The 26,932-nt window shown below is 54.1% G+C and overlaps 6 protein-coding genes across 6 annotated transcripts; 2 read left to right on the top strand and 4 right to left on the bottom strand.

Annotated features, from left to right (window-relative positions):
* Positions 1–101: 101 nt before the first annotated feature.
* GMORB2_3883 (uncharacterized protein) lies at positions 102–4,718 on the top strand (the record flags this gene model as incomplete). Its single annotated transcript, XM_035465859.1, has 5 exons — positions 102–122; positions 2,530–3,108; positions 3,226–3,663; positions 3,775–4,152; positions 4,713–4,718. The coding sequence occupies 5 exons, from the start codon at positions 102–104 to the stop codon at positions 4,716–4,718; spliced, it is 1,422 nt and encodes a 473-aa protein (XP_035323696.1).
* Positions 4,719–5,953: 1,235 nt separating this feature from the next.
* On the bottom strand, positions 5,954–7,814 carry GMORB2_3882 (uncharacterized protein; the record flags this gene model as incomplete). Its single annotated transcript, XM_035465858.1, has 2 exons — positions 5,954–5,962; positions 7,719–7,814. 2 exons carry the CDS (start codon positions 7,812–7,814, stop codon positions 5,954–5,956), a joined length of 105 nt encoding a protein of 34 aa, XP_035323695.1.
* A 1,567-nt stretch (positions 7,815–9,381) lies between these two features.
* GMORB2_3881 (Glycosyl hydrolase family 47) lies at positions 9,382–13,474 on the top strand (the record flags this gene model as incomplete). Its single annotated transcript, XM_035465857.1, has 3 exons — positions 9,382–9,480; positions 9,620–12,955; positions 13,469–13,474. The coding sequence occupies 3 exons, from the start codon at positions 9,382–9,384 to the stop codon at positions 13,472–13,474; spliced, it is 3,441 nt and encodes a 1,146-aa protein (XP_035323694.1).
* An 831-nt stretch (positions 13,475–14,305) lies between these two features.
* Positions 14,306–15,089, bottom strand: GMORB2_3880 (adenine phosphoribosyltransferase; the record flags this gene model as incomplete). Its single annotated transcript, XM_035465856.1, has 2 exons — positions 14,306–14,451; positions 14,570–15,089. The coding sequence occupies 2 exons, from the start codon at positions 15,087–15,089 to the stop codon at positions 14,306–14,308; spliced, it is 666 nt and encodes a 221-aa protein (XP_035323693.1).
* A 4,951-nt stretch (positions 15,090–20,040) lies between these two features.
* On the bottom strand, positions 20,041–22,520 carry GMORB2_3879 (uncharacterized protein; the record flags this gene model as incomplete). The annotated part of the gene is made up of 4 exons (XM_035465855.1): positions 20,041–20,644; positions 20,858–21,610; positions 21,720–21,949; positions 22,086–22,520. The coding sequence occupies 4 exons, from the start codon at positions 22,518–22,520 to the stop codon at positions 20,041–20,043; spliced, it is 2,022 nt and encodes a 673-aa protein (XP_035323692.1).
* A 1,053-nt stretch (positions 22,521–23,573) lies between these two features.
* Positions 23,574–26,270, bottom strand: GMORB2_3878 (BROMO protein; the record flags this gene model as incomplete). Its single annotated transcript, XM_035465854.1, has 6 exons — positions 23,574–24,010; positions 24,120–24,657; positions 24,738–24,999; positions 25,139–25,861; positions 25,927–26,021; positions 26,193–26,270. The coding sequence occupies 6 exons, from the start codon at positions 26,268–26,270 to the stop codon at positions 23,574–23,576; spliced, it is 2,133 nt and encodes a 710-aa protein (XP_035323691.1).
* Between the last annotated feature and the right edge of the window lie 662 nt (positions 26,271–26,932).

Below are 26,932 nucleotides of genomic sequence, written 5' to 3'. Positions count from 1 at the left end.
CCCATTCTTCCTCCATCTTCCTCTCCAAGTATGCTCGTCTTCTCTCGTATGCGCACATCAAAGTCAGGTTCCATATTCAGTCGATTTGATGCAAGTCTCAGATGGTGCTTCGTTCCGTTACGGTGCAACAGCCAGCGTCTTCCTCACTCTCTCTCCACTGCCCTCTCTTTTATGAGTCTCTCTCTGCAAGCTTCTCTCCCTACCAGCCTTGCCATACGAGCAGCCCCTTTCTCGTCGCGCCTTGTTCCTTGTTGGTCCTGTCAAGTACCGGTCCGTAGCCGACGTAATTGACTCGTCCGACTTATTTAACCGCAACTCTGCGGCGCATAACTTTTCCTTGTCATTCCCGGTCGTTATTGCCATTGTGCCGACCGAGTGTGCCGACCGAGAATGGTTGCACCTTCCGCCTCCGCATATCCATTTACAAGACTTCCTGCCCTCTCTTTTCCACCACCACCACCACCACCTCCTCCTCCTCCTCCTCCTCCTCCTCCTTCTACTCTTCTACGCGCCTCTACCTCTCCCTCTCCCTCTCCCTCTCTCTGTCGTCGTCTCTGTCTGTTATACCCGTATGCCACGCGTGCACATACTCTTTTCAGCAGAGACATCCTCCCGTCTTGCAGCTCACGCGTCCCTGTGGACGGTCCCATCCTGCAAGGACTCGGACGGCCGGCCAGTCTTTGGGTCGTGTCGTCACTCTGCTCATGGTGTATGGCGTAGGAATAGTACTTGGCTGTACAGCGACAACGACAAGAACCACAGCTACTTGTACGTTGCATGTATCCCGAATCCCTACTACTACTACTACTGCTGCTGCTGCTGCTGCTGCTGCTGCTACTGCTACTACTACTGCTACTACTACTGCTACTACCATTACATGTACGTACTCGTACCTGTTCCCCGAGCAGTACGTACCGACTATTACTCCAAACTCGTGGTGGCCAAAATTCTAATCCCGATATTAGCAGCAACTGTTAAACGGCCCCAGATGTACTCGTACATGTCCTTTTTCTTTTCTGGAGGGGGAGGGGTGAGGGGGAAGGGACCCATAGTCCAGGGTCCGGCCCTTTGAACATATCATCCCGCCATCATCCCTGCTCTCTTATATTCTCTTTTTCTTTTTGTTTCTTTTTATTGTTATTAATTTGTATACCCCCCCTCCCTTCTCTCATAGGATTGCTACCCTTCMCCCCCCCCCCCCCTGGATACAAACAACTTCCCATTGAGAAGGAGAGAAAGAGAGAGAGAGAGGATGAAGAGAAGAGTGTGGAACTATCATCGTCGTATCCACCCGACAATGTCGAGGTACATACGATGTAGAAAATATACAGACACATTGGGGGTGGGTGGTCCCCCGGTCCCCGGCCCCATCATCGGCACAAGCAGACAGACAATTAATCCTACCTTGGAGAGAGCCTTGACAACTTTTTATTTTTTTATTTGCAGATAATCCATTTATACCAAACCGCCTGGCCTCCTCTCACCTGTCCGTGTCCTCTATTCTTCTTCTTCTCAACCTTTTCAAATTCTTCTCTACCCGCCAAGGCTCTCTCTCTCCCTCTCCCTCTCCCTCCCTCATCCTCTCTCTATTCTCGTGTGATCGCGTGTCCATTTCTCGTGTTGTTTCAGCATCCGCATCCCCCCCCCCTCTGGGCCTGGCCTCGTTTGAATGCGGCCAAGACTCACATAGTCCGGGCTGATTCCTGGATTATTCTCCCAGGGCTAAGAGGCTTCTTGCCTTGTACGGATACGCAGCTAAACCCACCTTGGCGTTGTCTTCTACTCTTCAAACGACAATCATATCTTGTTCAACATAAAAACAACCCCCCCCTCCCCCCTCCCATCCACCCACGAGTTCTGTCTTCCCTCGACATATTAAATACTTGTATTAGCTCCATTGGCGCGGCAGGAATACATCAACTCTTTCTTCTCATATACGTTTGATCTCTCTCTCTCTCTCTCTCTCTCTTCTCTTTTTCTTCTACATCTTCTTCTACTTCTTCTACTTCTACTTCTTCTACTTCTACTTCTTCTTCCTCGTCCTATCGTTATACACCTCCTCCGCAACCAGACTTATACGGTTCCCTCAAAAGCTATCTCGCCTAAAACAAGACGAGAAGAAGGAAGAACGAACGAAAAGACGAGTGAACACGGTCACCTTGTCGCTAAACTATGGGAGATGTTGGCTTCCTCTCACCAGCTCAGGCATCATCCCAACGTGGCAGTTCGCTGTGCATCATGACCGAAGGTCCTCGCTCATCGGCCGTACTGCTTCCCGCCACATCGTCCTGCTACCCCGATCTGATGACACCTTATTCTGCTGTACGTAACCGTCACCGTGCCTTGGCGTGTATGTGTGCGCGTGTGCACGCGCCCGTCGTCCTTGAGAGGGGGGGGGGGGGGGTGTTCAAAGAGCAGTTGAAAAGATGGAAGGAAGAGAATCCAAAGGATATTGGGGGAAAACTACAGTGATAGAAAGAGAGAGAGAGAGAGAAGACGTGAGCTGACTTACAAGATGTGGAGGGGCAGGTCTCCTCATTCAACTATCCGGCCCGCGCAGACGCCAGCCTCCTCACCCCCGTCTCCACGGAGAATTCCCCCCCGATGCACCCCAACCACAAATTCTCCGAGGGCTACGCGCCGCACGGCGTCCCGCCGCCGCCGCCCCACCAGCAGCAGCCCGACGAGCCGTCGCCGGTGCCGTCGAGGACGATGTATCCCTGGTACCCCCTCGACATGAACGGCCAGTCGAGCCAGGAGGGCTCCCCCGTCGCGCCCGGCCACCAGACGCCCGTCTCGCAGCAGGAGTTCCTGACGCCGTCCTACCTCGGCGGTCCCCAGACCCATCAGCACAGGCGGCTCACCCCCGGACCCCCCGATAACGTCTATACCGGAAGCTACGGTGTCTCGGACGCAACTGACCAGCAGCAGCAGCAGCAGCAGCATCACCATCATCATAATCACGACCATCACCAACACCACAGTCTCCAGGCCTCGAACCACCACCACCATCACCCAGACGCCCAGAGCCAGCACCACAACTACTACATGCACGTCCCTGACCAGCCGCTGCCGCCTCCGCCGCCGCTCATACCCCGTGAAGGATCGGTAATGCACCCCGACAGGGATCAGGAGTCGGCCATCCGCCAGCAGCAGCAGCAGCAGCAGCAGCAGCAGCCCCTCCCTCCCACACCACTCATGGGGGGTCACCATCATCACACCCAGAGCCTCGCGGCCGCGGCTGCGGTCCCCGCGGCCGCCAGCCCGTCGCCTGAGATGCCGCGGTCCAGCAACCGGCGCAAATCCGCTGCTGTGGCCGGACAGGCGGCAGGCTCGGGATCGCGCCAGTCCCGCAAAGCCAGGAGCGGCGGCAGCGGCGGCGGCGGCGGCGGCGGCAGCCACGCGGCGAACCAGTACCCGCTCGAGGAGCACCAGAACTGCCACGGTCAGGAGGTGCCTCCCCGTCTGAAGCCGAACTGCCCACCCGAGGAGAGGTGCATCTTCGAGGCCAGATGGGAGAACCGTCGGAAGAAGGGCCACGACATGTGGGAGTCTATCCAGGCTGCCTTTGAGCAGAAGTTTGAGCAGAAGTTCAACAAGGAGATGCTGCAGATGAGGTTCACGAGGGCTCGTGCCAAGTACTACGACTGGCTTCCCGAGGATGTACGTTCTCTACACCCCGTCCTCCTTCTCCCCCAGAAAGTCCCATTCCAGGAGAGAGAGAGAGAGAGAGAAGAGGGCAAGATGGCGTCATGCTGACATGCAGAAATCTAGGACGAGCTTCTCCGCGAAGCCTTTTTGGAGATGGAAAAGGAGCGCTACGAAAACTTGCTAGACAGGTTCTACGAGAAGGGCGGTTCGCGAAACATGCAGCTCAGCGCCTCCGACATCGAGATCAAGTTGGCCACCGACCTCAAGCTGGAGGAGGGTTTCTACATCGAGACGCAGTACCCGGACCTACACGTCCGACGACGTCAGAAGAAGACGAGCGCGAGGAGACGGCAGCAGGCCGCCGCCACCGGCGGTACGACCTCGGCGGCAGCAGCCGTGCGCGGCATCGAGGAAGGCGTTGATGGTAATGCTGCTGGCGCTGCCGGCGGGAATGACGACATTGTCAGCGTTGGATCGCATAATACGGCCAACGAAGATGAAGTCATTCGTCAGGTCTATGCTTACCAACAACAACAAGACCTTTACTGATGGTACAATCTCTTTCCCCTCTTCTTCTTTTTCTCTTATCCTTATTGCGTTGGGGGATAATTGGCAGGGAGCTTCCAGGGTTTTTTTTTTCTTTCTATTTTCCTTCTTTCGTTCATAGTCATGAACAACAGGTTTCGATATATACAGTATCCAGGCATTTCACCACTTTTATCTTTTTGCCCCCTCCCCCTTCATGTTAGTCTTTCCTTTTTTTTTATCGATGGAAATGGTATGATAGGTTTTAACAGGTTGTCATTTTCTTTTCATTGATGCATGCAACTCTCTTTCTTTCTTTTTTTTTTTTTTTTTGGCTTGCGGGCTTGTTTTTATATATCTTTTATACCTGTCACGGATAAATTGCTTCATTCTTCTCATCGAAGAGCCACATTACACACACACACACATGCAATATATACATATATATATATATATATATGTGTGTGTGTGTGTGTGTGTGTGTGTGTGTATACATACCTTGCTGACTTTCAACCGCGTCATTCTTGTTCTCCTAGTCTTGATTCGACACACATCTAGGAGGGTTTAGTAGAGATACCTCGCACTACATTCCATGTCATAATAATACCCGACTGATCTCCGCATCACTCCCCATGCTGATCTGCTAGATGGTCTTTTGCATAGGCTCTATCAACATGTATGCGGGGGTACGACATAATTTTGAGGGAGCAACTGTTCACCGTAGGATGGTTGTGTAATATATCACAGCATACAGCATGGGTTGGTTCTGTGCGAAAGGGTATTGCCAATATGATAGCGGTAGTTGTATATATACCCGACTGTCGACAAGTCTACTACTACTATATTGCTGTTGAGTAGGCTAAGGCGAGAGACATGGAGATGGGAGTGTACGGGGTACGGAGGAAGTATACCGACCTACAAATCTATGTAATAAGTATTATACCCGCAGAGCTTCCCAAGAGTGACTGGGAGCTACAAGGTACGAGATCAATAGCAAATGTAACGATACTGGTAAGTTTATAGATGAATAAAGATTATGGTACGATACTGGTAAGTTGCCAAGTTCACATTACTCCGTAGATGAATAAGGATCAATATGGTGTGTGTACTGCTATGTACAGATGGAACCAAGTATTATATATAATGTGCCCCGTATACTCCGTACATACAGTAGTATTACAATGATACGTACATGATAAACCATACATCATGTAATACGGAGTCTCCATGCCTCGTTCGAGGTTGTCGTCTTTAATAGTGGCAAAAGCCACCCCCACTCGGGTAACAAGTACCGGTCTCCCCGGAAGAGTAAATCTAGAGAGAAGATCATTCCTCATGAGGGTACATGTACGAATCAATAACGTCGCCGGTTCTTATTTAGAGAGGGAAAAAAAAAAAGATAAATTAGTCTGAAAAAAAAAAGGTTGAGCGTGTTATGGGGGGCGCGGAATGGATAATATGTGGTTGATCGACTGCTAGTACGACGTACGCTCCTCCACATTCAACCAAGAGAATCCACATCAACTGAAAAGAAGGGATCCGGGCCGGGGTTATCATTACGAGCAGGAACTGTCTAATAGGGAATATGAATACGAGCAGAACAAGTACATGTACGGGTTAGTCAAGTACGGAGTCTATGTATCAGAGAGGAAGGGGGAAAAAAAGAAAAGGAAAAGGAAAAAAAAAAGGGGGGGGGGTTTAAAATAGAAAAGGGTTTAAGAGAATTAAAATAATTTAGAAAAAAAAAGGACAAGATTCAAACTTGTATCTTTTAGCCTCAATTCATCTATCCATCTTCCCAAATAAGTTAGAAGCTTTTTTTTTCTCTTCCTTTCTCCGAGAAAGAGCAGAGAAGAGTAAGATGGGAGGAAAGAAAGAGAGAGGAGAGAGAAAGGGAGAGACAAGAGAGAAAGAGAGACAGAGGAAGAGAGAGAGAGAGAGAGAGAGAGGACCATACCTTGGGATGTATTCAGTCTGTCAGACTTACGCGTTCCCTTCTTGTCCGTTACCGACAGTCTGGTAAATGAGGGTGGACCGTGATGAAACGTCGAGGGTATGCCAGACGGACGAGAGAGCGGAATGCATATTACCATGCACGAGTACTTTGTACATGTACATGGGCCCCTTCTCCTCCTCCTCCTCCTCCTCGTACTCCTCCTTCTTCTTTTCTTCTTCTTCTTCTTCTTCTTCGTCTTCGTCTTCATCTTCTTCTCTCTCGTTCGTCCTGCCGATTGATTTTCTTTCCCTTGTCCACTTATTCTTATCCGAATTCGGAGGAGGGACAAGAGGAAGAGGGGGGGGGGGAAGATGATGCCTACTTGTGTATGACTACCAGCACATCCCCTGCAATCATCTTCAATGCCTCCTCTCCGGGTTCTGGTGACGAGTATCAGCATGAATATCCCCCAAGTTAATGCCCGTTAGCCGCGTGGACTATGTGATGTGATGAATGTGATGACCTTGCTGCGAGAGCAGAGGGGGTAGGTCGCATCGAGGCAGCATAACGTGACAGGGGTTTCGGAAAATGTATTAATCTATAATCTATAATCTACGGTATTACATGAAGATGCAATATGAGAGCAATGTACCTAGTACTGTCTATAATGAAAAGGGAAGAGGAAAAAAAGGAAGAACAAGAAGAAGAAAAGGCCGATATTACGTCGTACAAAAGACAGAGAAAGCGCGGGAGAAGACCGAGAAAACGGGCAGGCGATGAGAACGGATTTAGAAAGAAACTCTTGAATCGGAGACGACCCGGTTCCTCCATTCCCCACTCGTTCGTTTAATCGTCTGCGTCTTATTGACAAGGGGTCAGGAGCTCGAGAGGATCAAGAAGAAAGGAGAATCGGACCTGTCATCTCCGGACTTGAGAGAGAGAGAGAGGGGGTGGGGTGTTCAAGTTCAGCTCGGCCAAGCAATGACGGCGGTTAGCTTCCTCATGGCAAATACCGCGGTGGATTCGACATGCATGTACGGAGCACAACCCGGTTCTCTCTTCTTCTTTCTCCTGTCCACACAAGCGCGCATATCACGCTTTGTGCGGAGAGACAGAGAGTAGGATCGAAGAGGAAGATGCATGCGTGTAGAGAAGAGATGGATGAAGAGAGAAGACTAGGGCATCGTACTAGGAACTAGCAATACTAGCTGTATGCATCACATATTAATATGATATGCGTGTGTGTGTGTGTGCGTGTGCATGTGTGCGCATGCAGATTGCAAAGGGCTCGGGTCTACAAGTGTTATCCGGATAGCGTGGGCACTAGACTGACAGTAGCAACTCTGGCAAGGGTCAAGACCCTGTATTACAAGTAATAATAATATGTCAATCAACAAGGGAAGAGGCAAGACAGCTGTCGCTCGCGCTGCAGGTTCGAGCACGCACACGAGTACGTCGCTTGTGCAGCCGAGCAAGGCCGTGACGCGCGTGTATCAGTGTTGGCTGCTGTCGGTGATGGCCCGGGGGAGGAGAGCAGGGAGACCGGCTCGACGTCGTACGACGAGCGAGTTCGAGGACGAAGAGTCCGTGTATCGCTTCTGCAGACTGCAGCGCACCAGCGTAAGGTATCAACGGCGACGCCGGATCCGCTGCCGAGGACGTTCGTACGACGTCGGGCTAGGACGGACGGGAGAGGAGCCATCTGTACCGAGTACCGATAGTAGCATTGCAATACCAGACACTCGCCACGCTACGGAGTGAGAAGTCGAACCGCCGGTGATCGGTAAGTATACGTATACGAGATCTCCTCCCTTCATTTCTCCGTTGTAGGAGCGTCCGTTACAGTAATCCGTACGGAGCAGAGAGCAAAGAGTGTACGAGTACAGCTACTACGCCCCGGTGGAGTTCCCAAGTCTCCATACCCGGACTCCGTAATCTGTGCAGATTACAGAATACGGATGGGCACCAGGGGAAGGGGGGGCGTGTGTCTACAAGCTACGTGTACTCGTACTTCCGATACTATATTATACCTTGTAGAACTACCAAGGCTAGCATGAGTGCGGAGTTACACCTTAGTCCGTCAGAGTGGTACACGCACCGGTACGGGATGGGGTGAGGACGGCCGGAGGATATCGACGAGGATACCATCCATCATCGACAAGGATTGGCCGAATGGCAACATCAACGGTAGCGCGCGCCTTGGCTTATCGATCGATGCCCTTTTCTGTCCCCACCGCGCATCCACCTGTCATCGTTGAGCGGTGCCGCGTTGCCGCGTTGCGTAGAGATCACTCGTACATAGGAGTCTCAACGTCTTTTCAACAGCTGTGTCCTGTATCCGGTATCCTGTATCCTGTATCCTGTATCCTGTATCTTGTATGCACGCATGTGTGTATTATATATCGCTGGGGTTGACAAGAGTCTTGACATGGGTAGGCAAAGACTAGGCGCAGCTTGAACGGTGCAGAGACATTGGAAGAATGCAAACTTTTAATCTGTTCTGTTTGTCTTGTATAGATGGGTTCTGACCATCCATCTAACCTTTCTTTCTTCCACATCCATGTACGGAATACGGACGGTTGGTTGGCTCTCCCTTGAGGCGCTTCGGACCATACGACGGCTCAATCGATGTATAGTATATATAATAGCGTCCTCTAGACATCAAACCCAAGTCAATCGGACATACCCTATAGAACAATCAAGAAAAAGCGGGGAGAAAGAAAGCGCCACAACTACCTATACCTCATGCGGCGTTCCAACGTCAAGCCACAGCCAAAAAAAACATGTGGCTCGTCCCACACACAAAGTTGACGGAAACCATGATAGGTGGTATCATCACCCAAAGCTCTCGTCCCCATTTCCAACATCGTGACGACGACGACGACGACGACGACGACGACGACACGCCCGGCACCATCAACTGCCGGGGCATCTAGAGAAAGTTAACCGGCTATATAGAGGGAAAAGAAGGGGGCGAAGGAAAAGAAACTTCTCTCTTCTTCTTCTTTTCTTTTCCTTTCCTTTCCTTTTCCTCGATTATAAAAAAAAAAAAACTATAAAAAAAACTGCTTGTTTGCTTGCTGCTTCGGCTCTGCTTCCAACCCGGACTCCGGCCCCAATGACGTTCAAATGCAAATCGGAGAGTCCCCGCGCCGTCGTGACACTTGCCGACAGCCAACATTCGCCCTAGGTCGTCGTCGCCGGGTTCGAGAATGTCGCTGACCCTCTTGCTCCTCGTATCCGTCCTCCTACCATGGACAGCCACGGCCATGCGGCCAAGCCGGATGGCCGAGCTGCGTCGCGGCACCGTCGACATGTTCTACCACGGTTGGAACAACTACATGGAGCACGGATTCCCGGAGGATGAGGTATGTCTTGCTGGAAAGAAGAGGAGATCCTCCCCCCTCCCCCCGCCCCTCTTCTTATTTCCACACATACACACTTTCTCCATCTCTCTCTGTCTCTGACGTGAGCGTGCTGACATGTTTCGGGGACCTTTCTGTCCAGCTCCGCCCAATCACTTGCAAGCCCCTGTCGCGTGACCGAGACGACCCCACGCAGATCGGACTCAACGACGCCTTGGGGAACTACTCCCTCACCCTGATCGATAGCCTATCGACCCTCGCGATACTGGCGGGGGGCCCCGTCGACGATTCCGGCACCGGCCCAAAAGCACTGGGCGACTTCCAGCACGGCGTCTCCGAGCTCGTCAGGTACTACGGCGACGGCAGGCAGGGCCCGACCGGCCAGGGCCTGCGAGCCTTCGGATTCGACCTCGACAGCAAGGTCCAGGTGTTTGAGACGGTCATCCGCGGCGTCGGCGGTCTCCTGAGCGCTCATCTCTTCGCCATAGGTGAGCTTCCCATAGCCGGATATGACCCGCGTGGCGCCGCCGCCGGCCGTCGGTACCACGACGGCGGCGACGGCGACGGCGACGGTGACGACGATCCGCTCGAGCTCCCCCCCATACAGTGGCCCAACGGCTTCCAGTACGACGGCCAGCTTCTGCGCCTGGCCTTTGACCTCGGCCAGAGGCTCTTGCCGGCCTTCTATACCCAGACCGGCCTGCCGTACCCGCGCGTCAACCTGCGCCACGGCATCCCCTTTTATACCAACTCGCCCCTCCACGGCCACCCAGAGGCTCCCAGCGGCGACTTTGTCGAGCAGAGCCGCCGTCGGGAGATCACCGAGACGTGCAGCGCCGGCGCCGGCAGCCTGACGCTCGAGTTCGCCGTGCTCAGCCGCTTGTCTGGTGACCCGCGGTTCGAGCAGGCGGCCAAGCGGGCCTTTTGGGAGGTCTGGGGCCGGCGTAGTCCCATCGGGCTGATCGGCAACGGCATCGACGCCGAGCACGGCATGTGGATCGGCCCCCACTCGGGCATCGGCGCAGGCATGGACAGCTTCTTCGAGTACGCGCTCAAGAGTCACATCCTGCTGTCCGGAAACGACGCGCCCAACACGACGACGGCGACGACGCGGACGCCGACGGCGGCGTCCCACCGCCGGCCCAGCAGGACCGACTGGCTGGACCCAAACACCATGTACGAGCCCCTGCCGACGCAGCTGCACTCGTCCGACGCCTTCCTCGAGGCATGGCACCAGGCCCACGCGTCGGTCAAGCGCCACATCTACACCAACCGCAGCACGTACCCCTACTACTCCAACAGCCACCGCGTCTCGGGCCAGCCGTACACCATGTGGATCGACAGCCTGGGCGCCTTCTACCCGGGCCTGCTGGCCCTGGCCGGCGAGATCGACGAGGCCATCGAGGCCAGCCTGGTCTACACGGCCCTGTGGACGCGGTACTCGGCCCTGCCCGAGCGGTGGTCCTTTCGCGGCAACGACGTCGAGGGGGGCATAGGCTGGTGGCCCGGCCGACCGGAGTTCATCGAGTCCACCTTCTACATCTACCGCGCCACAAAGGACCCGTGGTACCTCTACGTCGGCGAGATGGTCCTCAGGGACATCAAGTGGCGGTGCTGGGCGCCCTGCGGCTGGGCCGGGCTCCAGGACGTGCGCACGGGCGAGAAGCAGGACCGCATGGAGAGCTTCTTCCTCGGCGAGACGACAAAGTATATGTATCTCCTCTTCGACCCGGACCACGCCCTCAACAAGCTCGACGCCCCATTCGTCTTCTCCACCGAGGGCCACCCGCTCATCATACCCAAGAGGCAGCGCCATGCGGTCACCGCCAGACGAAGCGCCGGCAGGCTGAGGAAGTCGACAACGTCGACTTCCGTCACCACAACTACTTCTACTACTACGACGACGACGACGACGAAAAAGACCAACAGGAGCAGCATGTCGACGTACGCCTACCTGGACGAGACCTTCACCGATATGTGCCCGGTTGTGCGGCCGTCCAACCCTCTGTCGGGCTCCGTCACGGCCGCCCGCCCGGACCTGTTCGGGGTGTCGCGCTTCACCGGCCTGCACAAGGCGCCCAACGTCCACGGGCCCCTCGAAGCTGTACAGGTGCCGGACAAGCGACTGGGCCATAGGGTGATGCACCGTCCCACATCCAACCACACCCTGTTCCCCTGGACCCTGCCGGAGGAGCTCCTGCCGCCGGACGGCATGTGCACGGCGCCGCCACACCGTGCGATATCGTGGATCGAGTTCCCGACCAACGACGCCGTCAGCTCCGTCATGTCACGCTTCGGCACCTCGCTCAGCTGGCTGGACCACCAGGGCCCGACGGTGCGCAACCTCGAAGGTCTCCGACTCCAGCTGGAGAAGATGAAGCGCCCGGCCGCCAGCACCACCAGGTACAACGATGACGGGGAGCAGGATCGGCAGCAGGAGAAGGTGCAGACCGAGACGTGGCGCATCACGCACGTCGGTCCCACGGAACTAGGACAGCACGAGAGCGTCTTCTTTTACGCCGAGCACGTGCGCAACATTGTCGACGAGGCCTTTACCGTCCTGCGCGACCCAGACGTTATCAGTATTAGGCTTATGGTCGACAGCACTCCCGACAACCCCGAGACAAGCCGGGTCATACCCCCAGCTTCCGGTGACAACAATAGCAACACCACCTCCACCTCCACCAATTCTTCTGCTACACAACAACAGCAACAACAACGGGAGGGAGAAGAAGAAGAGGAGGAGGAAGAGGCAGAAGAAGAAGAAGAATCCGAGTCCTTTATCCGTTCATTCCTACGCGTCTTCTCCTCCGTCTTCGAACCATCTTACACCAACGCCCCATCCTCGACGCTGGACCCAGTCCCCGCTCCAAAGACATACACATGGACGGCCTACACGCCCACCGGACCGGGTGCCTTCCCAGCCCCGCCCGTAATCGACACACCCATCCCGGGGAGTCCCCCTCACAACGCGCGTGACCCGCTCCTCAACCTCCCCTGGCGAACAATCTACATGGCAGGCTACGCGTGCGACGAGCCCCTTCCTGACCGCGCCCCCAAGTCCCATCAGGTTATCGTCATCCGTAGGGGCGGCTGCTCCTTCTCCCGCAAGCTATCCAACATTCCGTCCTTTTCCCCCTCCCCCTCTTCCCTACAGCTCGTCCTCGTCGTCAACGAGAGTAGCAAGTCTGAAGAAGAAGAAGAAGACGACGATGACGACGACGACAACAGTGCCCACTACCCTGGTGAGGAGGACAGGCGCAACAAGCACAAGCACAAGAGCGGGAACAAGGACAAGAATGGGAACAAGTACAAGCAAGGGGAACCACGAGGCAGCATGTACCACGACGATACGAGGCCTCTCCTGGATGAGGAGCAGCGTACCCCTAGCGGACTGCGCCGTCCTCACCCCATCCCCATGGTCCTCGTCAGCGCCGCCCCGGGCGACTACGACTCCGTGTTCTCGCGTGCCGCCGGCGTCGGTCTCAGGAGGAAGTACCACGTTCACAGTCAGGGACTGCCTGTCGAGAATGCAGTCGTCATCTGATCCACCCACACACGCACGCACACACGCACACACGTACATGCACGCAACACCTCCCTCCCCTAAAGATAGATTCGCACATACATGCACTCATGAGAGAGAGACATGTCATATACGCTCTCCTTTACACACACACGTACGCACGCACGCACAGCCAGCAAATGTTTTATTTTTTTGAGATGTTTTATTTTTTTCATCTTTTATGAAATAGCACTTTTTGACTTTTTTCTTTTTTTTTACAAAAAAATGTTTTGATTATATATATATATATATATATATATATATAATTCATATTACACCCCTCCATTGTCAAACACTCTTTATGATGGGTATTGGTAGTCAATCGACAGAAACGAAATAGAAATGGGGTTTACTACTACTACTACTACCACTACTACTACTACTACTACCATTATTTTTATTTTTATTATGCCATAAAACCACTAGAAATAAACGTCATGGGCCAGATGGATATTGGCAAACCATTGATAAAAAAGAAAGAAAAAAAACAGGGAAAAAACGCCCAGCGCCTGTATCCATTATACGAAAGAAATAGGTGAGCATACGACATCGGCTTCCAATATCAGTATCCTTGATATGGGAAACAAGATTAGAAGGGCACTTGAAGACCATCGCCTGCCCCTATATTGCAGAGTTTCTGTTTTTGCCGCCCTGGCTACTGTCGGCTTGCCCTACATCATCATTCTTGTTGATATGCAGGTAAGGAGCTGTAATCAATGTCATGACTAAGAAGTGGCCAAGAGGAAAGAAAAGTGGGAATAAGAGGATGTTGTCAAAGAAAAAAAAAGCCTCTTCGGAAAGCCGCCCAGCGCTCCTGTCTATATAATTGATGCAGAAATGGAATGAGAAAAAGAAGAGAAAATACCCTCATTTGCAACATCCACTCGTTGTTCTTCTTCTTTTGGGAGGTAGGAGGGGGGGTGAAACCATGCCAATATGAGAACCAGGAGAAAAGAAAAGAGTAACGCCCCCGGATGAAATAAGAAAGCAACGATGGGAGTGGGATGAAGGTTGTAGTGTTGGTGGTTTTATATGTGCTAAGGGTTTTTTTTTTGGGTTTTGTTTAAAACGCGCGGATGATAGCGATGATTTTTTGTTCGTTTCGTAGTTTTCGTAACAGAATGTCATGTACCAAGAATATTGCTCATAGCACAGGACTTTTTCGCCAGCTTGACTTGTCGGGTTCAAGGGGGGGAAGGGGTGTGCTGAACGCCAGACTCTGGTGATTGATTACCTGGTAGTAGTGACGAGGTTGGGATATGCTTAGACTTCGTCCATGAGGATGGTCGTGGGGCCACCCTCAAGCTTGTCGCGGCCGTTCAGGCCGGGAATCTCGAGGATGAAGAGGTATCCAATGATGTCGCCCTTGAGCTGTTGGACGAGGTCACCGGCAGCCTTGGCGGAACCACCTGTGATGGTTGGTCAGATGTGTGAATCTCATGTATGTCTCGGTATTACATGTCTCGGTATATGACACGGACAGGGCAGGCCGAGGCTATATCTGAAAATATAGGTGGCAGGACTTACCAGTGGCAATGATGTCATCGACAATGAGAACCTTTTGGCCGGGCTTGATGGCGTCCTCCTGCATCTGGAAGAGATCCTTGCCGTATTCCTTGACGTACTCGGCGGTGGCGCAAGGACCCGGCAGCTTGCCCTGCTTGCGGACGGCGGAGAAGCCGACACCGAGGCGCATAGCGAGGCCGGGACCGAAGAGGAAGCCACGGGCGTCGAGACCAACGATGACATCGGGGCGGGTGTCGGGGAAAGCCTGGGAGATTTGGAGCTCGAGGGCATCGAGAAGGGTGACGTGGGCAGTCGGGTTGGCAAAGAGGGGCATGATGTCAACAAAGTCAATGCCAGGGATGGGGAAGTCGGCAAAGTGGCGCAGGTTGCGCTTCAGCTCTACCTTTGCACTGGCGAGTTGGGCGGAGGCGGCGGAGGAGGAGGGGGGCTGTCGTCGCGAGGAGGCATCTTGGGCAGTAGAGTCGGTCGTCTTGGGGTTGAGGTCCGTCGACGCAAAGTTTTTCGAATCCTGGGGGCTCATGATGAGAGAGAGGAGAGGAAGGAAGGGGAAGGGAAGGAGAGTAGAAGGTAGTAGAAGAAGGGAAAGAAGGAACAAGGGGAGAAAGCGAGCAGGGGGGCAGTGGTGGTGGTGGGGAGTAATAGCAGGAGGGAGTGAATAGGAGGAAGGCAAGAGAGGCAAGAGAGCAGCGGTGGCCAGACAGAAAAAACCAGGGGAAGGAAAAAAAAAAAGAGCGGGTGGGTGTGGTACGAGGAAGATACGTAGGGTCACAGATTTGAGGGGGAGGGGGGGAGGGGGAGGACCAAAAAAAATGCGTAAGAGACTTGGAAGGGAAGAGCCAGCGGCGGCAGCGGCGTCGGCGGATAGAGAATGTGGCAGGTGTATTCCAAGTAACAAGGTAGCAGGGTTGTTTTTTTTTTGGGCAGGGACGAGGATAGTTTATTCACTATGAGTACAGAGTAATAACTGTAATAAGAGTACGGGTACTTTGTACGGAGAGAGTGAGGCAGACTGGGAGAGGGAGGGGGGGAGAAGAAAAGAAAAAAAAAAGAAGGTGTGGTGGGGGAGGGGGAGGGGGAGGGGTAGGGGAGGGCAGATGGTGTGCTGTGCGTTTGTGGCCAGTGCAGTGGCCCAGTGTAGTGGTACAGTCAGTACTCGTAGTGTAGTAGTACGGGTAGCATCATCACAAGGTAAGTGAGAGTACTACCGAGACAGTAATTGCTATACGAGACTTTTAGAGTTCTTTCAGTCCCACCTGTATACACCTGTATACTAGCAGAACACTAATCCGTTTGTAATAATATAACAATTAATACTATTCTGATACTCTTTCTCGTACGAGCATTGCAGAGCATTGCAGAGCACTGGTGGTGAGCTGTGGTACTGCTTCGGCCGTACATTGCGTGCATGTATTGATACTCTCTGCACTCGTTCGTACGCCGTAATATGCCATCGGCCCTAGAAGCATGCCAAGTGGGTCCCGGCCCGTTAAAGAGCCAAAAAGAGTCCAACCTACTCGGGGGATCCAGGGCAATCCAGGGCAACCAGGACCGGCTGTTCTTTCCCACCTGGGCAAACAAAGGCGTGTTGAACCGCGAAGCCAACCTGCAAACTCTGCCTCAGGCTGGGATATTGCGATGTGATGATATCAGCATGGAAGCATGAAGAACATGTCGGGATATGAAAAAAGGGAGAAGGAGCCGTCGTAGGCACCTGCCCAAGCCTTTTACTAGTACAATCATTGACGTAACATGATCAGTGGCAATGCCACTATTTATTATTACCTTAGTACGCCATGATACACTGATGCTGCCGATATCCCATGTACAGATATATATCACGACATGCATGTTTGAGTACCAGTGCATGCAGTATCAATGGTCGATCCCACCGATTGCTAGCCTGGGAACCATCGACGCATATACTTTACGTGCTGCTTATACCGACAGCATTAATACTAGTACTGCGTGGCTGCGTGGCGTGCGGACAAAATCACGCCAGACATGTCCCGAGAATGGCCAGGAGCAGTAAACCAGCAGGAGCGAGCAGCAGCAGCAGCGGCAGCAGCGATGAGGCGGTGAGATGCAAAATGGCTCTGCTAGCTCCTTTCTTGCAAAGCCATGTCTCCTCCTCTTTCCTCCTCTCTCTGCCCATTCTTCCCATCTTCACTCTCTGTCTACGCACGGCCTCTCCTGTCATGCACATGCTTACCCGGCACCGTCCTCGCATATCGGAAGAAAGGAACAAGACGATGCTGCCATGGATACAGACTTCGACACCGCAGGAGACGACGAAAAAAGACGATTATGGGCCAAACACACAGGTGGGACGACTCTCGTCTGCTCTGTTTCTCTCTCGGACCCACCCCCACAAGCCGCCATACAAGGACGTGGAAGAGAGGCTGGTGCCTGGAATCTGTCTGGGAGGAGCACGTCGCAGCAGCGAGCGTACGGAAACAAGCCTACGAGTACAAGAAGCAGCCATCGAAGCACGTTGCCTGTCGTTGGTGCCCGCGGTTCCCAAACCCCACCTGCGCTGCTGCCGCCGGGGGGGTGGTCCACAGCCGCCGCCAGCCGCAGTCGACACCAACCCCGATTGTGGTGGTGGTGGCGGCGGTGGTGGTGGTGGCCCACCAGAGCCACCAATGCCTCTCTCTTACTAGGAGTTGAAGGTCCGACGTACGAGTACGAGTTATTGCCCCCCAAGACTTGACGGTTGTACGCTGCATGGCCATGGGAAATTTCATGAGACCCCACGACAAAACTCGTGATACCGGGGAGAGAAGCCGTGGTTCAAGACTATGCCAGGCAGCAGCTCTCTTTTCTTTTTCTTTTTTCTCTTGTCCGACACTGAAACAGGTCTGTGGCAGATGTCACGGCATGATACATTGCGGCCCAACCCGTGCAGAATCGAAATCATGGAAGATGGAAGCGAACTGCCGTCGACAAACTTGAGGCAGAGACCGATAGGCTATCTTCGGGTGACTCGTACAATGGTAATATGCCCGCCATGACTGACTAGCTCTTGGCATCGCCGTCATTACCAACCCGCGTCTGCCTGCGTACCCCATGCTCTGGTGTGTATGTGTGTGTGCCTGTCTGTATGATACGTGTACAGCACAGACACAGGCTGTTCTGCTGCTAGTATGATGCTTGATTCTCATACACGGGAGTCTCATACATCAACAGATGCTAGCTGACATATATACCACAGAGTGTACAAGCAACCATCGACCGGCACACGTCGCGCGATTCAAAACACATCTCACGCACGCACACACGCACACACACAACTGCAAGCATGCCCATGATGAACAAGGCAGACTTCTGATGAGGCTGTGTTCACTTCGCCTGCCTCTCTGCCTGCTGCGCTGGTTCGCTCGACCTGGTCTTTCCCTTGCTGGCTTTGCACCCTGCTAACTAGCATAGCATGGCTCTGTTTTCCTTTTACCGCCCACCTTTATCTCTATTGATAGCTATAATCATGGATGGATCCCTCTTACGTCCCCAAGCATGTGAATGGTGTATCGCTGCTATCAGCACGGAAGGGGGGGCGGGGAGGAGAAACAGCTATCTCACATAGCGACGAGACGGGTAAGTCTTTTTATTACTACTATCTCGTCGTCCCAAGACAATCAATACCTTTGTTCTATTAGTAGCAGCATCGACAGAAGCAGCCAACGATTGAGGTATACTCGAGATTCGTACACCAACTCCCAAACAGGATCAAAGCAAGGCACACGTGCACAAGCCATTTTCACATTCCGTCCACACCTACCCACCCACCCACACACACACACACACACACGCATACACACGCACACACACGCACGGAGAGAGATAGAGAGAGAGGGAGAACCAAGGTTGGATGCCTTTGAAGCGTACCTTTCTATCTCCCGAGACTTGTCCACATTCCTGCATCATCACTTCGTACAGTACCATAGACACGGCCGTCACCGCTCGTAAGCAGGCTGGCAATGAATATGGACTGGGAACGGCAGGAGAAAGTAAAGGTCAAGGTGTCTGTCTCCTCACTTCCCTCCTCTCCGTCGGCGGGAGACACGGCTCACGGGCAACACATAATGCCGATCGCCGCGACAGTCTCCCTATCAAAGAGTCAGAGAGGCTGCGCGGGGCAGTCTGATAAACCGGTGGCGGTCTAATGCGGGCCCGTCCTTTTTGTGTGTCCAGCTCGTTCAGATGCACAGCTTTTCTTATAATACTAGCTTACTACCCACCAGGACGAGGGCGTTTCAGGTCATCACGACGGCAAGATTGACGGCTGGAGAGGTTATATAATTAACCTAGCCTACTGACCCCCTCGTATAGGTGCAATAGTAATCGCATCCGCGATATGCTGATAAAGTAATAGCTATTATTATGATGAGGCTGCTTGAAATAGTGAAATCTCACGAGCCTAGTTAGATTCAACGTCGTAGGGAAAAGCGTTAATATAACAAAAGGTCAAACTACTTGCACGCCCCACTGTGGAAACAAGAGCAGGTTTATCGATGACAGCTGCGCGGGGGAAAAGGAAGAGAAAAGCAAGGTAGACAGAAAAGGTGGGTGAACTGGACCGCGCCATGCCATGCGTACGTTGTGGGAAAAAAAAAGAAAAAAAAAATGGAGGCGGCTCATGTACGAGATGAGTCAAACTGTTCTTCGAACGAGGGAGCGAAGGAGGTTGCACGATATTTAATTACATGGAATGAAGAGGACGAGACACACGACGACTGAGTCCCTTCCCACTTTTCAAGTGTCGTGATAATACTTGATATTCTCTCTCTCGACAGCACTTGTACAATGAAGATGACTGGTTTCCTTCCCACGGCCCGGGACCAAGTAGAAGGAGATGAAGGTGAAGGAAGGAAAGGAAGAAGAAGGCCCGACGCTAACAGTGCAACCATCACCTTTTTCTTCTCACTGCTCACACCGACAAGGCTCGCCCATCCATATGTCTCTTGTTTCATCGCATCGAATGAATCGGGGGATGGTGCGCCCCACGTTGTATTATTATCATCACTACCAATATCACTGACACTGGACTATCACTGCAAACCGTGCTTTCTCATGCGGGGTGGAGAGAGGGAGAGAGAGGAGAGAGAGGGAGAGAGAGAGGTACCATTATATTGTGTGAATGGATTAAGCTGACTTGTTTCAATAAAGCCGAATACTGACTGTGGCTTTGAATCGAGACAAGAGGGCGCGGGTATCTATCTATTCATGTCCAAAGAAGAAGGGAAATCATGACAGTGGGTATTTTTCTGAATCGTCCAAGGATAGAACAAAACTCCATAACCTACAAGTAAAGAAAAAAAAGAAAAAAAAGAAAAGAAAAGAAAAGAAAGAAAGAAATGAAGTAGAAAACATGCCGAGGAGAGAGGAAAGAAAAAACAAACAAGAAGCACATCATGACAGAAAAGGGGGAAAGGAAAAGGAAAAGGAAGAGAAGAGGAGAAAAAGAAGGGAAATTCTCAAGCTCTAAATCGCAGACGGATAATGGAAAACAGCATATTCTGCAACACGTGCAGCGTGACGGCAACACAAGTAGGCAGCAGCTCCGGCCACACAGCCAGGTCAACGCGGCCCTCGAGCCCGACGTCGACGCCGAACAGACCACGGAGGAGCAGACGGAGGATCAGGCTGGCAACCAGCTCGCAGGCCCACGTCACCCCCGAGGCCCAGAAGATCATGTTGAAGTCGTAGTACCCGTCCTGCCGCTGATCACCGTCGCCGTCATTGGCGTTGCCGTTGCCATCGAACGAGAAGTAAGGGTAGACGTCCTTGTTGACGCCAAAGTGCAGGACGAGAACGCTCCCCAGGAAGGCGATCATCGACGTGTTCTCCGCGAGGAAGCGGATGAAGACGTTGCGCGTCTGCAGCTTCTGGTACGTGGCGTAGCTGAGCGTCGTGAGGCCGAGGATACCGAGAATCCTGTGGAAGAAGCTGGTCATCATGATGGGGGTTATGATGACGAGGCGCGTCGACGACAGCATCTGCAGGACTACGAATTGCTGAGGGGAGCGGAGGCGGGCGTATAGTGCTCGGACGTAGGTCTGGTAGGTGAGCATGAAGTATCTGGAATCGAGAGGACAAGAGGGGAAAAAACACGTGTCAGTAAGCTTGCCATATATATATGTATGTATGTATGTATGTATGTGTGCGTGTGTGTGTGCATGCGAGAACGAGGGAGGGAGAGAGAGAGAGAGAGAGAGAGAGAGAGAGAGAGAGAGAGAGAAAAGGCAAGACAGGGGTTGGATGGATGGAAAGATGGGAGAGAGAAAATCGTACAGTTTAAACACCCAGCTCAGAGGATAACTTCCGACCCTCTCACCCTCTCGCGCACCAATGACGAAGCCAGTCAGCAGATCGAGCAGGTGGACCGTCACGACCCACCCATAGACGTAGATGACCGTCTCGAAGCTGTTGTGAGGCAGCGTGCGCAGGTACAGCTCCGCGTAGGCCTCGCCGAGGACGTAGGCCATCAGTCCTACGAACAGGGCGACGCAGAACCAGAGGAAGCGGACGAAGCTGGCCGGGAACCAAGACTTTACCAGTGCCAGCGGCGGCGGCGGGCCGGTCCTGGATGTGGCGGCCGCACGACGGGAGGCACGCGTGCGCGACGGCGGGGGAGCGTCGAGGTCGTCGACGACCGCCAAGCTGCCGTCGTCGTAGTAGTAGTGGCCGTCGTCGTCGTCGTCGATCAGGAATCCGTCCTCGGCGACGGCCGGTCTCCTCCGACCGGACCTGCCCATGGACGCCGTGGTCATGGAGTCGACGTCACCCGTCCACCACGACGCCGTGAATATGCGCTGCGTCTCCGAGAGGGTGCTGCGCAGGCCGATGTGACGCTCGTTGTTGCGCAGGATCAGGAGCGCGATGGCGACGGGGAGTGCCATGGTGATGAATGTCCACGCTATCCACGCCGTGTTGTGCATCGTCAGGAAGCGGGTAGAGTCCATGTAGTATATCGGTATGGGGACCGCGAGCGACACGATGGCGATCAGGGACACCGTCGCCGGGAAGCCCAAGGATTGCGGCCACCTGAGAAGTTGTGTCCCTCTTGCGTCAGCACAGCTATCACCCACTCCTCTCACCTCTCCACGGTCAGACGTGGGTCATCCTCGCGGCGGCTGTGGACTCGGGCACGTACCAGTTCAGACTATACAGGTTGAACAGCTTGGTTATCCAGATCAGAGCCGTGAGGTTATACAGCCCGTAGTAGACGAACAGGAAGAACCAGAAGTTGACCTGCACGCGCGCCCTCCCGTGACCAGGCGTCCGGTCGCCCCCACCGGACACGTCGTCGCCATCGTCACCGTCACCGCCGTAGCCGTCAGGTAGTCTGTACTGCGGTAGAGGGATCGCACACCAGGCAATCGTCTATGAGACAACAATCCCTGTCAGCTCAGATCACCGTCCCCTCCCTTCCCCTCTGAACAGGATAGGATGAGAAGAAGAGGAGGAAGAGGAAGAAGGAAGAAGGAGGAGAGGAAGAGGAAAGAGGGACGAAACTCACCAGCAACGCAGGCATAAACACCAACAGCCCATAGCGCGAATACCAATGATCAACCACCCTCTTGACGGCGACATTCCTCGGCCTCACCCAGAGATCCAGGACCCATCGTCTCCAGAGCCTGGCCCGGACCGAACCATCCAGATCATCGAGGTCATCTACGTCGCCTCCGTCGTCGTCGTCGTCATCGTCGTCACCGAACCCCCCGGCATCGAGGACAGCTCCGTACCCGGCGGCGCGTAAGCTGCTGTAGGGACCGCCGCCGCCGCCGCCGCCGCCGCCGGAGAACAGTCCCCATCGACTCGATCTCCTCCCCACCCGTAGACTTCCCTGCTGTGCTGTCGGTACGGCTCGGTATCGTCCTAGGAGCGGTGAGGCGTCGCTGTTGGGACGGACGCGTGATTCCGTACCCTGGGTGAATTGAAAATATGTCGGCATTCTTCCCGTTCTCTATGATCTCTCTCTCTCTCTTTCTTTTTTCTTTCTTTTCTTTTCCTGTATATTAATCTCCCTATTCGAACCCCTGAAGGGGTGGGGAGCGGCGCTAGAGAGAGGTATTATATGAGAAGAGAGAGATGACATTGACCATCCGTCATCGTGAAGGTGGAGGGGAGGGATGACGCGCTTTTTCGTAACGATCGGTTTGTCTCGGGGATCCGGCAGGCGTCAACACTCTCCTCTTCCTCTGTTTGGGCCGAAAGAATGGATGGATGGAGAGGGGGGGGGGGGGGGGGGGGGGGGGGGGGGGGGTAGAGGAGGAGGATTGTGACCGCCGCACCGCACCGCTCGCCCTCGCCGTGGGTTCCAATCTGGCAACTCTTTCCATCTTGGATGGATACGAACCGCAGTAGTTCGATTGATAGGAGCAGGGGTGGTTCGGTGTCAGAAGACCTTTTTTTTTTCTTTTGGAAATGGAGATGATCAATATACTGTCTATTAACTCCCTTCTTTATTTCTCTTTCTCTCTCTCTCTTCTCTTCACCTTCTCTTTATTTTAATCTTCTTTTTTCTTCCGCTCCTCTTCTTTCCCTTCTGCTTATTTCCCGCCTTGTTCCGTTTCTCCTCATCTCAAAGTCCATCACCTTGCTAAAGATGACTTGTAATTTTAAGCAGATTATATATCTATACATATAATACGTATACATCTATGTGTACATCACCATACCCCGTGCAAACAGAGACCTGAGCAAGACACGATCAGCCTATTGTCATGGTTAACTACTAGCAATAATACTCCTAGAGAGAGAGAAAAGAAAAGAATCCCATACGCCTAGGAATCGGAAAGATAAGACTACAACACATTACCAAAGAGAAGAAAGAGAGAAGAAGAAGAAAGAAACCAAGGAAAAAGAAATCATCATCCAAACGCCCATCTCTCCATTCGTCCCATGATACCAACCTCTCTCTCTCTCTCTCGCTCTTTTTTTTCTCTTCTCTCTACTGAACAATTGTATACAGCAACGCCACTCCCACTCTCCCCCCCAATGCCCCTCAGCTACCCCGCAAGACATTCACGTAGACGGTAAAGACCTCGAGCTCGACCTCCGGACCCCCCTGCACCCTCTCCGCCCTGGGTATGGCAGCGACGAGGTGGGCCTCGAGGGTGTTGATGCCCGGGCGGAGCATCGCCTCAAACACCCTGTCCCGGTGCGTCAGGTCGGGCACGGCCTGCGCCAGCACCGAGGGGGGCTGCATGCTCGTCTTGAGGGGCTGCCTGTCCAGCAGCGTCCAGAGGGAGTACTGCCTGTCCTGTATGAAGTCGGGCAGCGTCGCGATCGCCAAGAGCCGCCCGAAGTCGGCCGTCAGGTTGACCGTCGCCGACTGCTGCATCTCCTTGGCGTCCGGGAGGATCGTCGTCAGAGTGGGCTCGTGGCGCGCGTGGCTGTAGAACTGGAGACGTAGAGATGATAGGAGAGCGTCTTTGACGCCTGCGGTTTTAGAATCTACATGTCAGCTTCATCTTCTTCTCTCTTTCGCTCTTCTTCTTCTCACTCTTTTCTCTTCTTTTTTCCCATCACAGTGACTTCAAGAACGTACCCTTTCCTGTACCCCTCAGCAGTTTCGGCTCCATTGGGATCACCGGCGGCGGCGGCGGAGGAGGAGCCTGCACCTGCGTCTGCGGCGGCTGCGACGGAGCAGCCGGGTATGGAGGTCGCCCGGCCTCTCCGGGCGTCATCTGGCCCGACGCCACGCTGGGCGCCCGCACGGCCGGCGATCCAGGCAGTTGCTGCTGGTTTTTCACGGACGGACTGAGCGATGAGATGCTGCTTGCTTTATCCACGGGAGCGAGCGACAGTTGCGTGTGCGTCCCGTTCACTGCTGCTGTTTCCTTCACCGATGCTGATGGCGTCTGCTGCTGCTGCTGCTGCTGCTGCTGCTGTTTTGCTGGGGATGCGGGAGTGGGAGAGTCGACGGATCCGCCGTGGCCGTGGCCGTTGCCGACGTGGATGGTGATCTTCTTGCTGTTTGATGACGGTTCGGCCTGCTGCTGCTGTCCCACCTTGAGCTTGATCTTCGGCTGGGCCGGCTCCTGGACGGCCTGCTGAGCTGACTTGAGGTGCCTGTAGAAGAAGTCCTGTTGCATGCGTAATGTTAGTCACTGTGACGCCGGTCACTGAATGACGGGCCGGAGCGCTGGAGGGGGGGGGACTTCACCTTGAGTTCCTGAGCCAGTATGTATATCTCACTCTTCTCCTCGTTGTAGTAAAACGCATTCTCCCACAGAAGAGCAGCTTTGTCCTCAAACTGGGCCCACGACTTGAATTCCGTGGTGCCCGTCGACTCGTGACGGCTCTGCACTCCCTTGACCATCTTCTGGAGCTTCTTGAGGGACAGAGGGTCCGCGATCATCTTGTAGTAGTCCCTGAGTGCACGGGGAGGCAGGTTCACAAATGCCTCAAAGTACGCGCTGTCGTACCTGCGGAGAAACGGTCAGTCGATCGATGCGGAGAAGGGGGGGAGAGACGGTACTGGGACCATCCCCTCGAGACGGATGTGTGTGTGTGTGTGTGTGTGTGTGTGTGTGTGCGTGCGTGCGCGCGTGCGCGTGGACATACTCTGGTTCCCTGTGACGTAGCATCTCCTCGACAATCTTCTCCTGGGCCTGCTGGAAACTCAGACCCTTGTAGGGCACGTCCTCGTACTGGTGGTCTGGCTTCGCGGACGCAGCAGACTTTCGAGGCGTCTCCTGCGGTGCGGAGATGGAGTTTCGTGTCGACCGGGTGGGACCCCTCCGCTTGAGGATGATAGATCGCCTCTTCGACCCGGCGGGCGTGCTATCTTCTTCTTCTTCCTCTTCTTGCTTCTCGTCCTCTTCGTCCTCCTCGTCGTCCCCGTCTTCCTTGCCGCCATCCTCCTCTTTCTCTTCGTCCTCGTCAGTCGCCGCCGCAGCGGCGGCGGCGGCGGCGGCGGCTGCCGAAGAACGGCGCTTCGGGCCTCCCGCCGGCTTGGGTGTCCCCTCTTCACCGGGAAGAGGTGTGGCGATGGCTTGGTAGCCCCTGGTCTGGTAGGCCGGGTTCGTCTTGGTCATGTAGTTGCTGACGGCCTTGCGGACGCGCTCGGCGTCGTCGTAGGTGGACGAAGAGCGGGGGAACCACTCCTTTGCGTTGGAGATCATACGCTTGAAGTAGCTCTCGAGCTCTGACAGGTTGGCAAACTCGCCAGCCTGCAGCTTGTCCTCGATCATGGAGAGGGAGATGGGCATGCGCGTGCGCTCGTAGTAGTCCTCGTTACCCTTGACAGGCGGGAGATCCTCGAAGTATCCTGCCACACGACGGCCGCTGCAGACGGGCAGATGTGCGCGGTCAGCAGATGCAATGGAGTCGCAGCTTTCTGTGCACCGTACCTTTTATCGGCTGTTCGACGAATCTGATCGACAAGGGTCAGCCCGTAGGCCGAAGTCGAGTCCGGTGATTCTCCCTTGGAGAGATCGTAAGACTCCTGGTGACGGAGGCAAAGGTGAGAGGTCAGCTTCGTCTCGACAGTAGGGTGCGTGGCGTGCATCATCGATCAATTCCCCGGCGGGCGGGGTGATGTCCGGGGAGGGGGGGGGGAGGGAGGTGCGACACGCGGCGGCATGAGTACGATGTCAAGGGTCGAGGAAGATCTTACAGCCAACTTGCGCCGCTTCCCGGCGCGGTCCTCGCTGTCGGGCGACGCAGCGCCATTGGCCTTGCGCTTCGAGTCCATTGTGTCTGCTCGCATCCCGGGGCTGCCGTCGCGCCGCTTCCGGTATCGCGAATTCAATCGTGGGGTGTATATATTCCCAGCGTGCTCGGCACAACGGCTTTTTTTTCGATGTAGCCGTCGGCGGGTGGGCGGTAGCGGCGGCAGCGGGCGGATTTGCGGGTTCAAGCTGTCGACGCGTCCGACCGGTGGTAGGTGGGCGGGTGAAACGGCGCAGCGAGGATAGGCAAGGGGGGGCAGGGGGAAAGAGAAGAAAGGTCGGACCGGGGAGATGTAACTAGCTAAGGAGGCAGAGATGTGGTCGCAAAAGCTTGGATGGGGGGGGGGGGGGGGGGGAGGGGGATTGACGTGAGGGTCGAAGGGTCTCTGCGTCGCTAGCCAGGGGAGATGGTGGACTGCAGCGTCTCAATTTTTGGCTGGGGTGGTTTGCAGGTCGCGTTCGGCTTTGGAAGCTGTCAATGTCTGTGTGTGGACTTTTCTCTTTCTTCATTGAAGGAATTTGGACAATAAGAGTGAGTGCAATGGAATTTACCCTGTACAGTGGTGTAATACTGTGAGGTAAAGGTACGTATCTATTTCCTTCCACGCTAGTCCGGAAATGGTGACTTCAGCTGGTATGGGATATTCACTGTTCGGGTACCACGGAGTTTCACACCACTCCTCGC

The sequence above is a fragment of the Geosmithia morbida genome (assembly GCF_012550715.1).
Source record: "Geosmithia morbida isolate 1262 chromosome Unknown scaffold_2, whole genome shotgun sequence".
Lineage (NCBI taxonomy): Eukaryota > Fungi > Ascomycota > Sordariomycetes > Hypocreales > Bionectriaceae > Geosmithia > Geosmithia morbida.
The sequence above is the reverse complement of the archived record's forward strand: the minus strand, read 5'-3'. Positions and strand labels throughout refer to the sequence as shown.